The sequence below is a fragment of the Perissodus microlepis genome, chromosome 7 (genome assembly GCF_051167445.1).
Source record: "Perissodus microlepis isolate ML-2025 ecotype Zambia chromosome 7, ASM5116744v1, whole genome shotgun sequence".
In the NCBI taxonomy this organism is placed as follows: Eukaryota; Metazoa; Chordata; class Actinopteri; order Cichliformes; family Cichlidae; genus Perissodus; species Perissodus microlepis.
This window is the reverse complement of record NC_140467.1, coordinates 13,461,467-13,473,176: the sequence shown is the minus strand read 5'-3', so window position 1 is coordinate 13,473,176 and position 11,710 is coordinate 13,461,467. Positions and strand designations below refer to the sequence as shown.

The 11,710-nt window shown below is 40.5% G+C and overlaps 3 protein-coding genes across 4 annotated transcripts; 2 read left to right on the top strand and 1 right to left on the bottom strand.

Moving 5' to 3' along the window:
- Positions 1 to 76: 76 nt before the first annotated feature.
- On the top strand, positions 77 to 4,671 carry cd151 (CD151 molecule). 2 transcript variants are annotated; one of them, XM_084933554.1, is made up of 9 exons: positions 77 to 252; positions 1,131 to 1,215; positions 1,628 to 1,819; positions 2,442 to 2,516; positions 2,899 to 2,919; positions 3,180 to 3,284; positions 3,413 to 3,568; positions 3,672 to 3,758; positions 3,857 to 4,670. In XM_084933554.1, the coding sequence occupies exons 2-9, from the start codon at positions 1,132 to 1,134 to the stop codon at positions 3,914 to 3,916; spliced, it is 780 nt and encodes a 259-aa protein (XP_084789680.1). In that variant the 5' UTR covers positions 77 to 252; position 1,131; the 3' UTR covers positions 3,917 to 4,670. The 2 variants fall into 2 exon arrangements, with proteins under 2 accessions (XP_084789680.1, XP_084789681.1); XM_084933555.1 differs by lacking the exon at positions 2,899 to 2,919 and having other exon boundaries at positions 3,857 to 4,671.
- Positions 4,672 to 4,762: 91 nt separating this feature from the next.
- Positions 4,763 to 7,399, top strand: gatd1 (glutamine amidotransferase class 1 domain containing 1). The gene is made up of 7 exons (XM_084933556.1): positions 4,763 to 4,902; positions 5,044 to 5,120; positions 6,477 to 6,582; positions 6,676 to 6,783; positions 6,887 to 6,978; positions 7,081 to 7,174; positions 7,269 to 7,399. The coding sequence occupies exons 1-7, from the start codon at positions 4,854 to 4,856 to the stop codon at positions 7,382 to 7,384; spliced, it is 642 nt and encodes a 213-aa protein (XP_084789682.1). The 5' UTR covers positions 4,763 to 4,853; the 3' UTR covers positions 7,385 to 7,399.
- Positions 7,400 to 7,416: 17 nt separating this feature from the next.
- chid1 (chitinase domain containing 1) lies at positions 7,417 to 11,681 on the bottom strand. The gene is made up of 12 exons (XM_084933553.1): positions 11,253 to 11,681; positions 10,940 to 11,083; positions 10,470 to 10,602; positions 10,325 to 10,369; positions 10,131 to 10,237; positions 9,977 to 10,038; positions 9,799 to 9,888; positions 9,590 to 9,691; positions 9,353 to 9,502; positions 8,425 to 8,505; positions 8,276 to 8,318; positions 7,417 to 8,189 (listed from the first exon to the last, which is right to left on the bottom strand). Exons 1-12 carry the CDS (start codon positions 11,355 to 11,357, stop codon positions 8,091 to 8,093), a joined length of 1,161 nt encoding a protein of 386 aa, XP_084789679.1. The 5' UTR covers positions 11,358 to 11,681; the 3' UTR covers positions 7,417 to 8,090.
- Between the last annotated feature and the right edge of the window lie 29 nt (positions 11,682 to 11,710).

Genomic DNA, 11,710 nt, shown 5'->3' with positions numbered 1-11,710 from the left:
AGTAGAGCTCGTATGCATGGGAAACCAGCTGGGGGCAGACAAGTACAGCTTGCAGAGGGGCGAGCAGCCTGTTGTGCCAAAAGAGGACAGACGCTCAGACCCTTGAGTGGGAGGCTCGAGTGTGACTGTCAGCTGAGAACTTACACTGTTGCGCTCAACCTTCAAAGACAGTTGGACGCTGAGGTCGGCGGACTCTGAGAAGACGTTACCCTGATAATCTACATCCTTTGGGAGGTCCACCATCTAAACCAGGTAGGAGTATTTTGGTCTGTGTGAAAACAGAGCAGTTTTTCCATGACACAATGAGTTAAAAATAACTCTGAATATGACCATGGTGATATTGTTTTCAGTTGTACTTACACATTAAGATTGTCTTAAAAGTATATTTTAATCAGGTTTATACGTGTTATCTTTTTAACTGTTCTTTATTTATGTTTGTAAACAAAGATGTGCATTTGTGTTTAAAATATGAAAAAAAGAAAAGAAAAACATTTCCCATGATGCTCAGGGTCATGACTTCTCTCAAAATAGAAGCACCAGGAAAGTTCTGTTTAGGCAAGAATAACAACATTTGACTTGAGCCTGAAGTAAAGAGTGAAAAGCTAACACAAAATCACTGAAGAGTGAGACGATCAGATTATGTTACTGAAACGGGGGACGGATGTCTGTCTGCTGGATGATATGTGACACAGGACGTTAAGTATGTTTTCCCCACAACATATTTGATTTCATCTCTGAGCTCTTTACCATTGCACTCTTATAGCACCTCGAGCTACTGTGCAAAGACTCAGGTACAATCTCAACAATAGCTGTCACAAAAAGCCCAATTGTTCTGCAACCCACGGCAAAGGCAGAACTAAAGGGAACTGAAAGAGGAAACTGATATACAAATAAACTGCATGTATAACTACATCACATATGACACTAATACAGCTTTCCATTATAAAGGATAGGAACAGAAATCTGTGTAAATCTTGCAGTGGGGGGGGGGTATAGCCTGCAGTTTTGCTCTCAGTATCTTGTAGTAATCCCTTTAGGGGGAGACTGAGATGTGCCATCGAATATTTGGTTGGTTCTTTATTGTATCAGCTTGAACACTGCTAACATTAATAATTCCCCTTTTTTAACAGAATGGAAGTTCGACGTGAAAAAAAGCACGCCTGCGGGACGATTTGTCTGAAGTATCTTCTTTTTCTTTTCAATGTTCTTTTCTGGGTAGGTTAATATAAAAGTGCAAAGATTTTCACTGAATTTTAGATTACAAAAGCAACTTTTGAACGATGTCATATTAATTCAGTCAGTTGTAATTGATTTAAAGTTGCAACATTAAATTTGTGCAGTGCTTAAAATGCCATAAACATTAAGATGACTTCTTTTGTACACAGACACATTTAAAACAAAAAAAAAAACATACAAACTTTTTTATTTACTTATTTTTACTTTATTAACTGCAATTTCCTTTAGGCTTTAAGAATAGACTGATGTTCTAGTCTCTCAGGGCTTACAGTGAAAGAATGAGGCGTTGTCCAGCGTGATCACATTTTAAGAGCAAAGTTATAACTTATGTGCTGCATTCTCACTACGAGCATCTGGTTTGAGTTGAGCTGGTAACGGTATGTTCTGTCAGCTGGCAGGTGGGGCTGTGTTGGCGGTGGGCGTGTGGACTCTGGTGGAAAAGAGCGACTACATCAGTTTGCTGAGCTCCAGCTTCTACGCAACTTCGGCGTACATCCTGATAGCTGCTGGAGTCATCGTGATAGTGACTGGGATAATCGGCTGCTGTGCCACGCTGAACGAGATGAAGAGTCTTTTGATTGTGGTACGGTGACCACGCCCACAAAATACTGCCTGTTACAGAAAAACTGATTTTTCTTGGCCGTTTCACTTCACTCCACAGAAGCTGAAATCCTTTTTTCATTAGTTCACATGAGAAACCATGGCACTCTTAAGTCCATGTTTATACATTCTCACCCCCTAGTCCAGGTTGTGTATTGAAAGCTAATCCTTGGTGACCTTCTGTCTCGTCTGCCTGCACTCAGTGCAGCTCATTATGCCAGGCATGCCTGTCAGATATAACAGATAAAGTCATGCACAGTGTGTCTTTAAGAGTTTAGATATAGAGTGTGGCTCATGCCAGAGGAATGAAGGGCATCACAAGCTGCTGCTTGGACTTAAGAGTGTGTGTGAGTGAGACAGACAGACAGAGGGTCTGTGAGGCTATCACTCAGACTCAGTGGTATATCTCTATGGTCATACTCCCCGCAATCTTTATAATGAGCACCTTCCTTTCCCACCATTTAATCACTTATTTTCTGGAGTATGATATTTGTATTATGTAGCCATGCACGGATATGTTCAGTGACATTATAACCTGCAAAAGGGTGCAAAATAATGGCATTTCACTGTATTCATAGTCATTTTTGTTATGTCTCTGCCTACAGTATCTGATCTTGTTGCTCTGTATTTTCCTTCTGGAAATCATTGCTGGTGTTCTGGCATACATTAACTACCAAGAGGTGAGGTGCCATACTTTCTATTTGTATCTGTTTGTATATAGAGACAAAAGTAAATAGTGACATACAGTTTATTTTGCTATAACTTGCACAGCTTCCAGTACTTTTGATGGTTATATCTATTTATCATTTAAATTTCACCCCAGAAATTACAAATGTCTTTTTTTTGTCTTTCTGCTTGCATTATGTGTATTTTATTAATTCTACTTTCCTTTCAAGTATTTTTCCTAGCTTTGCATCATTTTAATGTCAAATCTAACAACCACTCAGTTGCTGCACTCCTTTGTGAAGTGTGTTCTGCGTGCTTTTCTGTGCATGTTCATTTGTCCATTTTTTCCCCATCCTTCTCACGCCTCTCTTTCTTCCCCCCTTTTTCTTGCTCCAGTGTTTCCCTTTCTGCTACCAGGTAATCTACTGCAGTGTGTTTCTCCTTTATATCAGTCTGTTTTAGTTCTGACAGGTTGAGGTTATTTTTATTTGCAAGCGTCTTCATTGAAGAGTCTTCATTAGAATCAGGGAGTGAGGTCATAGAATCTGTGCTCATATATTTTGAGTTATCTGTGGGTATTGCTCAGGTAGACAGGAATGTTACGGGGGAAGGAGGAAACTTGATCAGGAGCTATTTTTGTTGATGGGAGGTACTAAAGAGCTTCTCCTGTCTCACAGCTGGATGAGGAGCTTAAACAGAACCTGAAAGTGACCATGCAGCAGAAATACCAGCAGCCAGGAGAGGAGAGCATCACACAGGCTGTGGACAAACTACATCAGGAGGTGTGGAAAAGGAGAATTTGTTTCAGAAAAAGGCTCGAATAAAAAAATGAGTAACATCAGTAAGACTGGACATGATTAATAATGAAATTCTGTGTTAACTGCAATTTTCTCATTATTTTCCCTCTCAGTTTAAGTGTTGTGGCAGCCACAACTTCTCAGACTGGAGCGACAGTGTGTGGATCCAGGCAGCAGAGAGCGAGCGTCTTGTTCCCGATAGCTGCTGTAAAACTCCAGGTGAACTCTGCGGCCGCAGGGACCATCCCTCCAACATCTACAGAGTGGAGGTAAAAACGAGAAAGCTCTCCATCGATGCAGCGTGGCTAAATTTCACATGATAACAAGATATTATTATTTATTTATTTTTTCCCCCTGTTCTTGTGCTCCCAGGGAGGCTGCATCATGAAGTTAGAGGAATTCCTCTTGAGTCAGTTATATATTCTCGGTGCAGTTGGTATAGGGATTGCATTTCTACAGGTGAAAGCTTTTACTGCTGAGCAAAACAGAGATAAATATGAACATCTATTTTAATGAAGTCTGGAAATAATGAGGTCTTTGTGTCTGTTTTGTTTCAGCTTCTGGGGATGATGTTTACATGCTGCCTTTACCGGAATTTGAAAGAAGATCCATACTAATTTTGTACTCCCCCCCCCTCCCCATCCTTCTATTCATTTTCTTCCAATTGTCCAATTCATGACCGTGGGGATGGGTGCTGGAGCTTATCCTAGCAGTCATATGGCGAGAGGGAGGGTACACCATTGGACAGGTCACCAATCTGTCACAGGGCTAATACATGAGGACAGACAACCATTCACATCTACAGAATTTAGAATCACCAATTAACCCAACCTTGTGCACATCTTTAAACTGTCGGTGGAAGTTGGAGTACCTGCAGAGAACACGCAAACTCCACACAGAAAGGCCCCGGGCTGGATTTGCACCCAGATTCTTCTTGCTATGATAATGCTAACCACCACACCACTGTGACACCCTTGTAGGGGTCACTGTAGTTTTTTTAAACATCACAAAATTTAACACGACTTCTAAAATGTTTTCCAAATTATTATAACCCCACCACCCCAAAAAAGTATTTTTTCCCACAGTCCTACGATGCTGCATAGTTACTTCAAACACTGCGATGCTGCTGGACAGCACTGCTCCTTTGTTCTCGCAAAACAGCTTTGCATGTGTTTATGTATTCTTTAATTTAGGTCACAAAGGATTTTTAACTCTTTAAAATGAGTGGTGTATATTTAAAAAGCAGAGCAATATGAGCATGTTGTGGCCGCTTCTCTGTTTGTTATTTTGATTGCTTTTTTTATGTATAGTCATTACAAATGTATATTAAAAAAAACTAATATAAAGAACTATTTTTCTTTGTTGGATGCAAATAAAAGATACTTCCTTATTATTTCCACCCAAATTCTCAGATAATTTCTCCGACTGAACTTTTATTTTGAAACTTATATGCGGATGTTGTTGTCAGCTGACTGTACACCCTCCTCGCGTATTTCTTTTGCGTCGTCTCACCCTCAAGGTTTTTCTTTATAATTTAAAGCAAATATTATTAAAATGTCAGCGAAACCAACGTGTTTGATAGTGGCGAGTGCTTCTTCTCAAGGTGAGCCCGTTAGCTTTACTTTGAACAGCTCGGCTGTTCTCAATCATTCATGAATTTGTCCGTTAGCTTTGACTTACTTAACGCTGCAGAACTAGCATGAGCTCTCTGAAGCGTTTTATCTCACATATTTTGTTTATTCAGGGGTGTCTGCGAAATCTTTCCATCAGTCCTTCAGCCTTTGTAGTCCGGTCTTTAACCTACAGACAGCCACACCAGGGGTAAGATTCCACCTGACAAGCAAATAGCAGCTACACGAACGCAAATAGCGCTCGTGACCTCAGCGCGTTAGTCCGTACTTACGCAGACACAGTCTCCATGACAACTGCGTAGATTTAAAAATAAAATAAAATCAAAGGAGAAATTTAAATAATTAAAAAGTTAAATAAATAAACACGTCTTTTCTTCTTCTTTTTTAACCTTTTCTTTTCGTTTGCTTGTTTGTTTGTTTTTAAATATAATTATAATAATAATAATAATAATAATGGATTGCATTTATATAGCGCTTTTCGGGACCCCTCAAAGCGCTTTACAATACCACTATTCATTCACTCTCACATTCATACACTGGTGGAGGCAGCTACAGTTGTAGCCACAGCTGCCCTGGGGCAGACTGACAGAGGCGAGGCTGCCATATCGCGCCATCGGCCCCTCTGGCCAACACCAGTAGGCGGTAGGTGAAGTGTCTTGCCCAAGGACACAACGACTGAGACTGTCCGAGCCGGGGCTCGAACCGGCAACCTTCCGATTACAAGACGAACACCCAACTCTTGAGCCACGATCTCTTGAGCCAAGCCTTGAATATGGTGGTAAAAAAAAAAATTCCACGATATTTTTTTTTTTGTGGGGGGGGGAGGACCTTATTTTGGGGAAATTCAGCAATCTCTTTATCACTAAACTTTTGTGGTGATTCCTTGTATGCGATTTTTATGTCCTGGTGAGTACTGAAATTAAATTTCATTCAAATAACTTTGAAATAGGGGCATGTAGAATAGATAGTTAACAGAAGAACCACAGAGTGGTGCTTCTAGTCAGTGGAGTGTTGCTAAAATTAGAAAGCTTCAAAGTGATGTATCTTGTAGGATTTAAAAAAAAAAAAAAAGAAGAAGAAGAAAAAAAAAAGACCAGCGGTATAATCAAGGGTGATGAATGAAAGAAAAAGAAACTCCAGGACAAGGAGTACCTCGTTTCACTGTGACACCCATTGTCCCTGTGCACCGGAAGCATCACATCTACAAATGTATGGGTGTTACTAAAAAACGTGTTTTTTTTCTCCCACTGGTAGCTCATCCTGGCAGGGCAGGTAAAATGATCAGAACCCTGAGTTTAAAATATTTATCAACCACCAATTTCAAGAATTTAAATATTATCGCAACAAAGATACATTATTAGATCCATGTTTGTAGAGATGGACTAACACACCAGAAAAAAACTTTCACCCTACTACTACATCTGAAAGGTCACGGACATGCGCTTTAAGATGCAACCCAGTTCTTGGAAATAGTTCTTGTCCACTTTGTGATCATTACCCCAGGTGTGTGATGTTACCCTGTACAGAAGTGTTTCTGTGGTTGCAGGGGAAGCCAATAGACTTTGTTGGGGTTGATGAAAGCACAGCTAGATGGGTGCAGGACTTCAGTGTGAAACCCTACGCAACACCAGCCAAACTTGAATCCATAGATGGTGAGAATACTTATTTCATGCCCATTCGGGCGTTTTCATGTCTGCTGCTTTAACTACTATCTGCTCACTTGTGTCACGATGACCCCTTTTAAGGTGCCCGATACCAGGCACTGCTCATCCCACACTGCCCTGGAGCGCTGAATGACCTGGCACACAGCGGGTCTCTGCACCGCATTCTCGCGCACTTCATCTCTCAACAAAGTGAGCTTGGGGCTTGTTTTAACATCTTTATGTATTTTTCTTGTTGTTGTTTTTTAGGAACACATGTACATGTGGTTTGCTTGGTTTTTTCCCCTCTGTGCAGAGCCGGTGTGTGCAGTGGGACAGGGAGTGTCTGCACTGTGTTGTGCCACTGAAGGACAGAGGTGGATTTTCAGTGGCTACAGCTTAACAGGGGTTAGTGTTTGGTGAACTCACTAGGGGAAATATAACCCATATATCTGTTCAGCTATCACATGTTTGCTGTATTTAGTAACACCAACTTGTTGATCTTAAAAGCCTTCAGTGTTTGAACTGGTGCGGGAACCTGATTTTGCCAACCTGCCCTTGATTGTAGAAGACTTCGTGAAAGACAGCGGTGGATCGTACACAGGTGAGCTGACCCTGCTAATAACAGAAGAGTCAAATACCAAATAATTATTTCTAAAACAGTCTGATGTTCGTCTCTGTGGGGTTTTTTTTTGCAGCAAGTCAAGAAGATGCCATGCATGTGGTCGTAGACAGACACCTCATAACTGGACAGAATATGCAGTCAACCCTGCTCGCTGTAAATAATCTAATCCTGCTCTGTAATGCCAAATAAAAACCTGAAATAATACACGAGGAATGCTCCGATTCGACAGCTTTGTCGTCCCACTTTTATATTCATGTAATTAAACATTTATTTTGAACAAGTATCAGAAAAATGCTGGGTCAGAAAGAGATGTTTGGCAAAACTGCAACATACCACTTGGTTATTTGTTGATGCTGTTATTATAAACCGAGTAAAAGCAACATAGGATTGTGTAGATTCAAACATAATAAAAAATAAAACATCAGGAGCAGATGTATTGTTGCTGATGGATGAATCTTTTTAAGAGCACAGATGATTTTAGGCGTTGGACTGAAGCGATGCTGCAGATGTCTGAAGGCCTCCAAATATAAATAAACCCTTATTTAAAATGGATACATACTGATAATCATGCAGCTTCTTTTGTTGAATGCAGAGATGTACTAATCTGTACTTTTTTCTTTTTTTTTAAATCGTATCATCACAGAAAATAAATAAAATACACTGAAGTACCTTTTTTTGTTGGTTGCAGATGCCTAAAAATAAACCGCCGCGTCATTCAAGAGCTCGATACATTCACGACTCTCAAACAAGTTGAGCGTTAATTAAACCCCGTCAGTGGCTCACTGCAGATGTCGAGATAGGAAAAAATAAAACGGCACTGACTTCAATGACAAAAAAAAAAAAAATATTGTGTCAATAATCCGAGATTCACAGTGTTCGCCAACAAGTCCAACTCTTATAGCAGATCGTAGAAATAATCCAGTCCTTGTCCCAATTCCCACAAGGAAATTCCTGTTCCCAGTTCAGCAGCTAAAGAAATCCTCAGGTCGATTGACTGTAAAACAGTTGAAATAATATTAATCACTCATTGATGATTAATACTCCTACTATTCTTTTAATTACAGAAGTGAACAGTTTTACCTTCAGTGAAGGGTAGTACACCACATGCTTAACTGCATTGTTCCTAAAATAAAAGGCAAAGGACAGGATATTTAATCAAGAAAAGCTCTTGGGACATTTAAATAACCTCGAAATATTGTTTAAACCCTGATGTTTTATTAAATTAATACCTCTTGTAAGTGAAGTAATGCTCTGCAGAGTATTCATCCCAGAGAACCTTTGGCCTGTGTTCTCGCAAAATCTCGATGTACCTGCAGGAAACCACAGACGAGTGCGGTAAGAGGCTTCAAGTCCATATCAAAGTTCTCAATCGACTCTTTACTCCAACTTCTCGCCATTTTTTACTATAAATAAAAAGCTCATGCTACTTGCAGTCAGAAAATTACGTTTAGTACTGTGAAAAAGTCCTGAGCCACCCCGTAATTCTTTTTATTTTGCTAAAAGAAAGGGAACCAAATTTCTTTTTCTTTTAAAATCCATGCAAACATACGTGGAATTACCAGAGTTTCTACAATTCTAATGAGCTTGAAAGTCAACACAGTCTGAATGCTATGCAGTAAATGTTTAAGGATGCTGCACACCTGGTCGAGGTATGCTATGTTTACTCTTTGAGAATCACCTTTTTATTGCAAAAATATGATTTTGTGTCTGAAACTCCAAAACTGGTTCTTTGCTAAGTCGTCTACTATGTGTAGACACAACACTAGTGTGTCCTTCGAGTTAGGTACCTTTTTTTTCTGCTTGAGTGATTTATAGATCAGTGTTAAGTGGTTTAACAAACAAACAAAAAAACTAATGGAAATGGTCAGGACTGGACTGAAAATGTGTGAAAAAGCAGGAAAAGACTTTTTCAGGGTTATGGTATTTCATGTTTAAGGGAAATATTGGAATTTTAAAGGAGGAATCTCTTTAAAGTTTTCATGGCCCTAGAGAAAGCCAGAGAGTCAAGGTTATTAAACTGTCCATTTTTGAATTATTGTATCTTTGTATTATTTTATGGTCTTGAACTTGAACTATAAAGCACCTTGAGGCAACTGTTGTTGTAATTTGGTAAAAGCTGTTTAAAGTATTGCAGCAATAGCCAGAGTTTCAGCTCACCTTGTTCCCAGGACTGGCTCTGTTCCCTGGCTTGCAAAATCAAGGCCGTACAGATTGAGTCCAAGCAGAATCTTCTCCCTCCACTGAGAGTTTGGTGCAAGCTGGAGGACACAGTCTCTGACCCAGGGCAGCGGAGAGCTAGGGCCCGGCCTATAACAACAACAGCACACAACTCAGAAAACTGGATTAACGCCAGTTTGAATCCTCTTGTAGCATCACCTGTGCCCATGTACTCACCTGGCACCGCTGGAATAGTCATATGTCATGAGACTGAATCCATCGACGACTGGGGCCAACTGCTCAAACTCCTCCCTGCCAAACATACCCGGCTGCCCTGTGCTGATAATTCACAGGAAAAACAAATCTAAACCAATCACACTGATTGTTTTTGTTGTTTTGTTTTTTTTAGCATTTATAGCTGCTGAATGCAAAATAAATGAATTCACCTTGTTACTGCTGGTGGAATAACAAGAATGCAGTCTAATCTTTTAGTTTTCAAAGTCTCGCATATGTGTTTCACCAAATGGACCAGTTCCCTGTGTGGGTAGATCAGAAATGCTTGATTATTGATTAACCTCAGACAAAGCAAAACTTGTGATCGGGGCTTGCAACAGAATCACTCACTTTCTTTTGTTACCTCCCAGCTGACTCCACAACTCCAAGGTGAAGCCATCGAAACCTTCAGTCTGCAAAACCACGGTTTTTACGTTAATCAGTCACCGAATAAACCAAAAACAAGGTTTTATTGGAATTAAAGACACAAACGCTACTTGTTTACTTTTGCAACATCCACCAGCTCAGTTCCCAACTCGTCAATTTCATCCTCACTTCCAAATACTGCCATGTAGTCCTGGTAGGACCAGCCATCAAATAAGAGCCGAGGCACTGATGGTTAAAAAAGAAAATGAACTAATCTGAATCCACACAATCAGACTTGAGTACCTGTGGGCAGTAAAGTTGGCATTCACTCACCAATCCTGACTTTTTTGTTAGACTTGCGTACAGCTTTGACCCAGCCTGAAAAGATCAAAAGACGCTCTTTTACCTCATGTTCATCCGTGACTTAAGGTGAGGCTTTAATCAGTGATAAAGTTCAGGAAAAAAGTGGATCATCTGCCTGGATCGTGATCGTGAAGTCCCGTAACGTCAAAGGTTTCAGGTCCTCGTCTGCGCAGCTGAAGCCACACCGGTGACACCGAAGTCAGCTTGGACCCAAACATCTTGGCAACGTCATAGCCGTGGGAATTCCACTGCAGGATGAGAAAAATAAGTCGTGTCTTTGACTGTGCTGAAAGGTACATATGAATACTTTTAATTTTCTTACATGACCATAAGCATATTAAATTAAAGTGTTACCAGTGTCATAGATGGGGGGGATTGGATAGATTTTTTGGTGACAGCTAATAAAGATTAAGAAATTAGAATGTGATTATCAAACCAGTTAATGATTCATTATCTATCAACTGATAAATCTACTCACTGGAGATCACATGGCTATGGCCTGTCCCATCACTTACACACTATTGTCAAACGTTTAAATTCAGCAGGAGAACAAGAGATATAATTGTGACTGGATTTCAGACTTACGGGTGTCACATATCCAAGCACTGGTCCTTGAAACGTTTTCTTGATGTGTGCACAGTATCTCTTTTCCTCCTTCGCTATGTCTTTCCAGTGCGGGTCTGACACAACAAGGTTTCTCTCCAGTACAGATAATTCTGCTGGAGATGTCTAAACAAGTGAGATCAAAGAGAAAAGAGCCCGTTTCAGTAACAGATAACCACGACAGGACGGAGACAGGAGACCAAGGACATTTTAGGCAAACGCATTCAGACCTGTTTGACCTGACAGCACAGAACACCTCGAACCAGTTTAAAGATTAAGACCTGAAGTTACTCACCTCAGCTTCAGCTTTGTGCGACTTCTTTGCATCGGTTTTTGAAAGTGTGGCACTGACCAGCCAGCAGCATGAGACGATATGAAGGAAGACCAACGAGGCTCTCATTTCCAAAAAGCCAATTTAAAAAACACAGAGCAGTTAAATATAAGATTGGCTAGCTGAGGTCTGCAGATTTGCAGTGCAAGTGTTTCCTTCCTTTACTGGGATGTGTGAGATTAGAAACCACCATATCCTCCCGCGGCCTGAAATCAAGCAGAGCAGTAACCCAAAGCGGCCCGGCTCGTCCTGCTAAAACATACTACCCGAAATAACCATAAACAGACTGAAAGCTTTTGATGTCAGGCGGTTGGTGTCTGTTTGACTGACAACTTATCTCAATGTGCTTCTGAAGCGTCAGCCTCGCCAGGAAACATCCGGGGTTTGCATTTTTCAAAATAAAAGGTGCGTGTTTGTGACAT

Bases quoted from the DNA above. Each gene is read 5' to 3' on its own strand.
- cd151 (XM_084933554.1), top strand. From the start codon at position 1,132: ATGGAAGTTCGACGTGAAAAAAAGCACGCCTGCGGGACGATTTGTCTG. The intron at 1,820-2,441 runs GTACGGTGACCA...CTCTGCCTACAG, and splicing joins TGAAGAGTCTTTTGATTGTG to TATCTGATCTTGTTGCTCTG. The intron at 2,920-3,179 runs GTAATCTACTGC...CCTGTCTCACAG, and splicing joins GTTTCCCTTTCTGCTACCAG to CTGGATGAGGAGCTTAAACA.
- gatd1 (XM_084933556.1), top strand. From the start codon at position 4,854: ATGTCAGCGAAACCAACGTGTTTGATAGTGGCGAGTGCTTCTTCTCAA. The intron at 5,121-6,476 runs GTAAGATTCCAC...CTGTGGTTGCAG, and splicing joins TACAGACAGCCACACCAGGG to GGGAAGCCAATAGACTTTGT. The intron at 6,784-6,886 runs GTGAGCTTGGGG...CCCTCTGTGCAG, and splicing joins GCACTTCATCTCTCAACAAA to AGCCGGTGTGTGCAGTGGGA.
- chid1 (XM_084933553.1), bottom strand. From the start codon at position 11,357: ATGAGAGCCTCGTTGGTCTTCCTTCATATCGTCTCATGCTGCTGGCTG. The intron at 10,370-10,469 runs GCAGATGATCCA...TGATCTTTTCAG, and splicing joins ACTTCACGATCACGATCCAG to GCTGGGTCAAAGCTGTACGC. The intron at 8,506-9,352 runs GTGAGCTGAAAC...GGTTTCCTGCAG, and splicing joins GAGCCAGTCCTGGGAACAAG to GTACATCGAGATTTTGCGAG.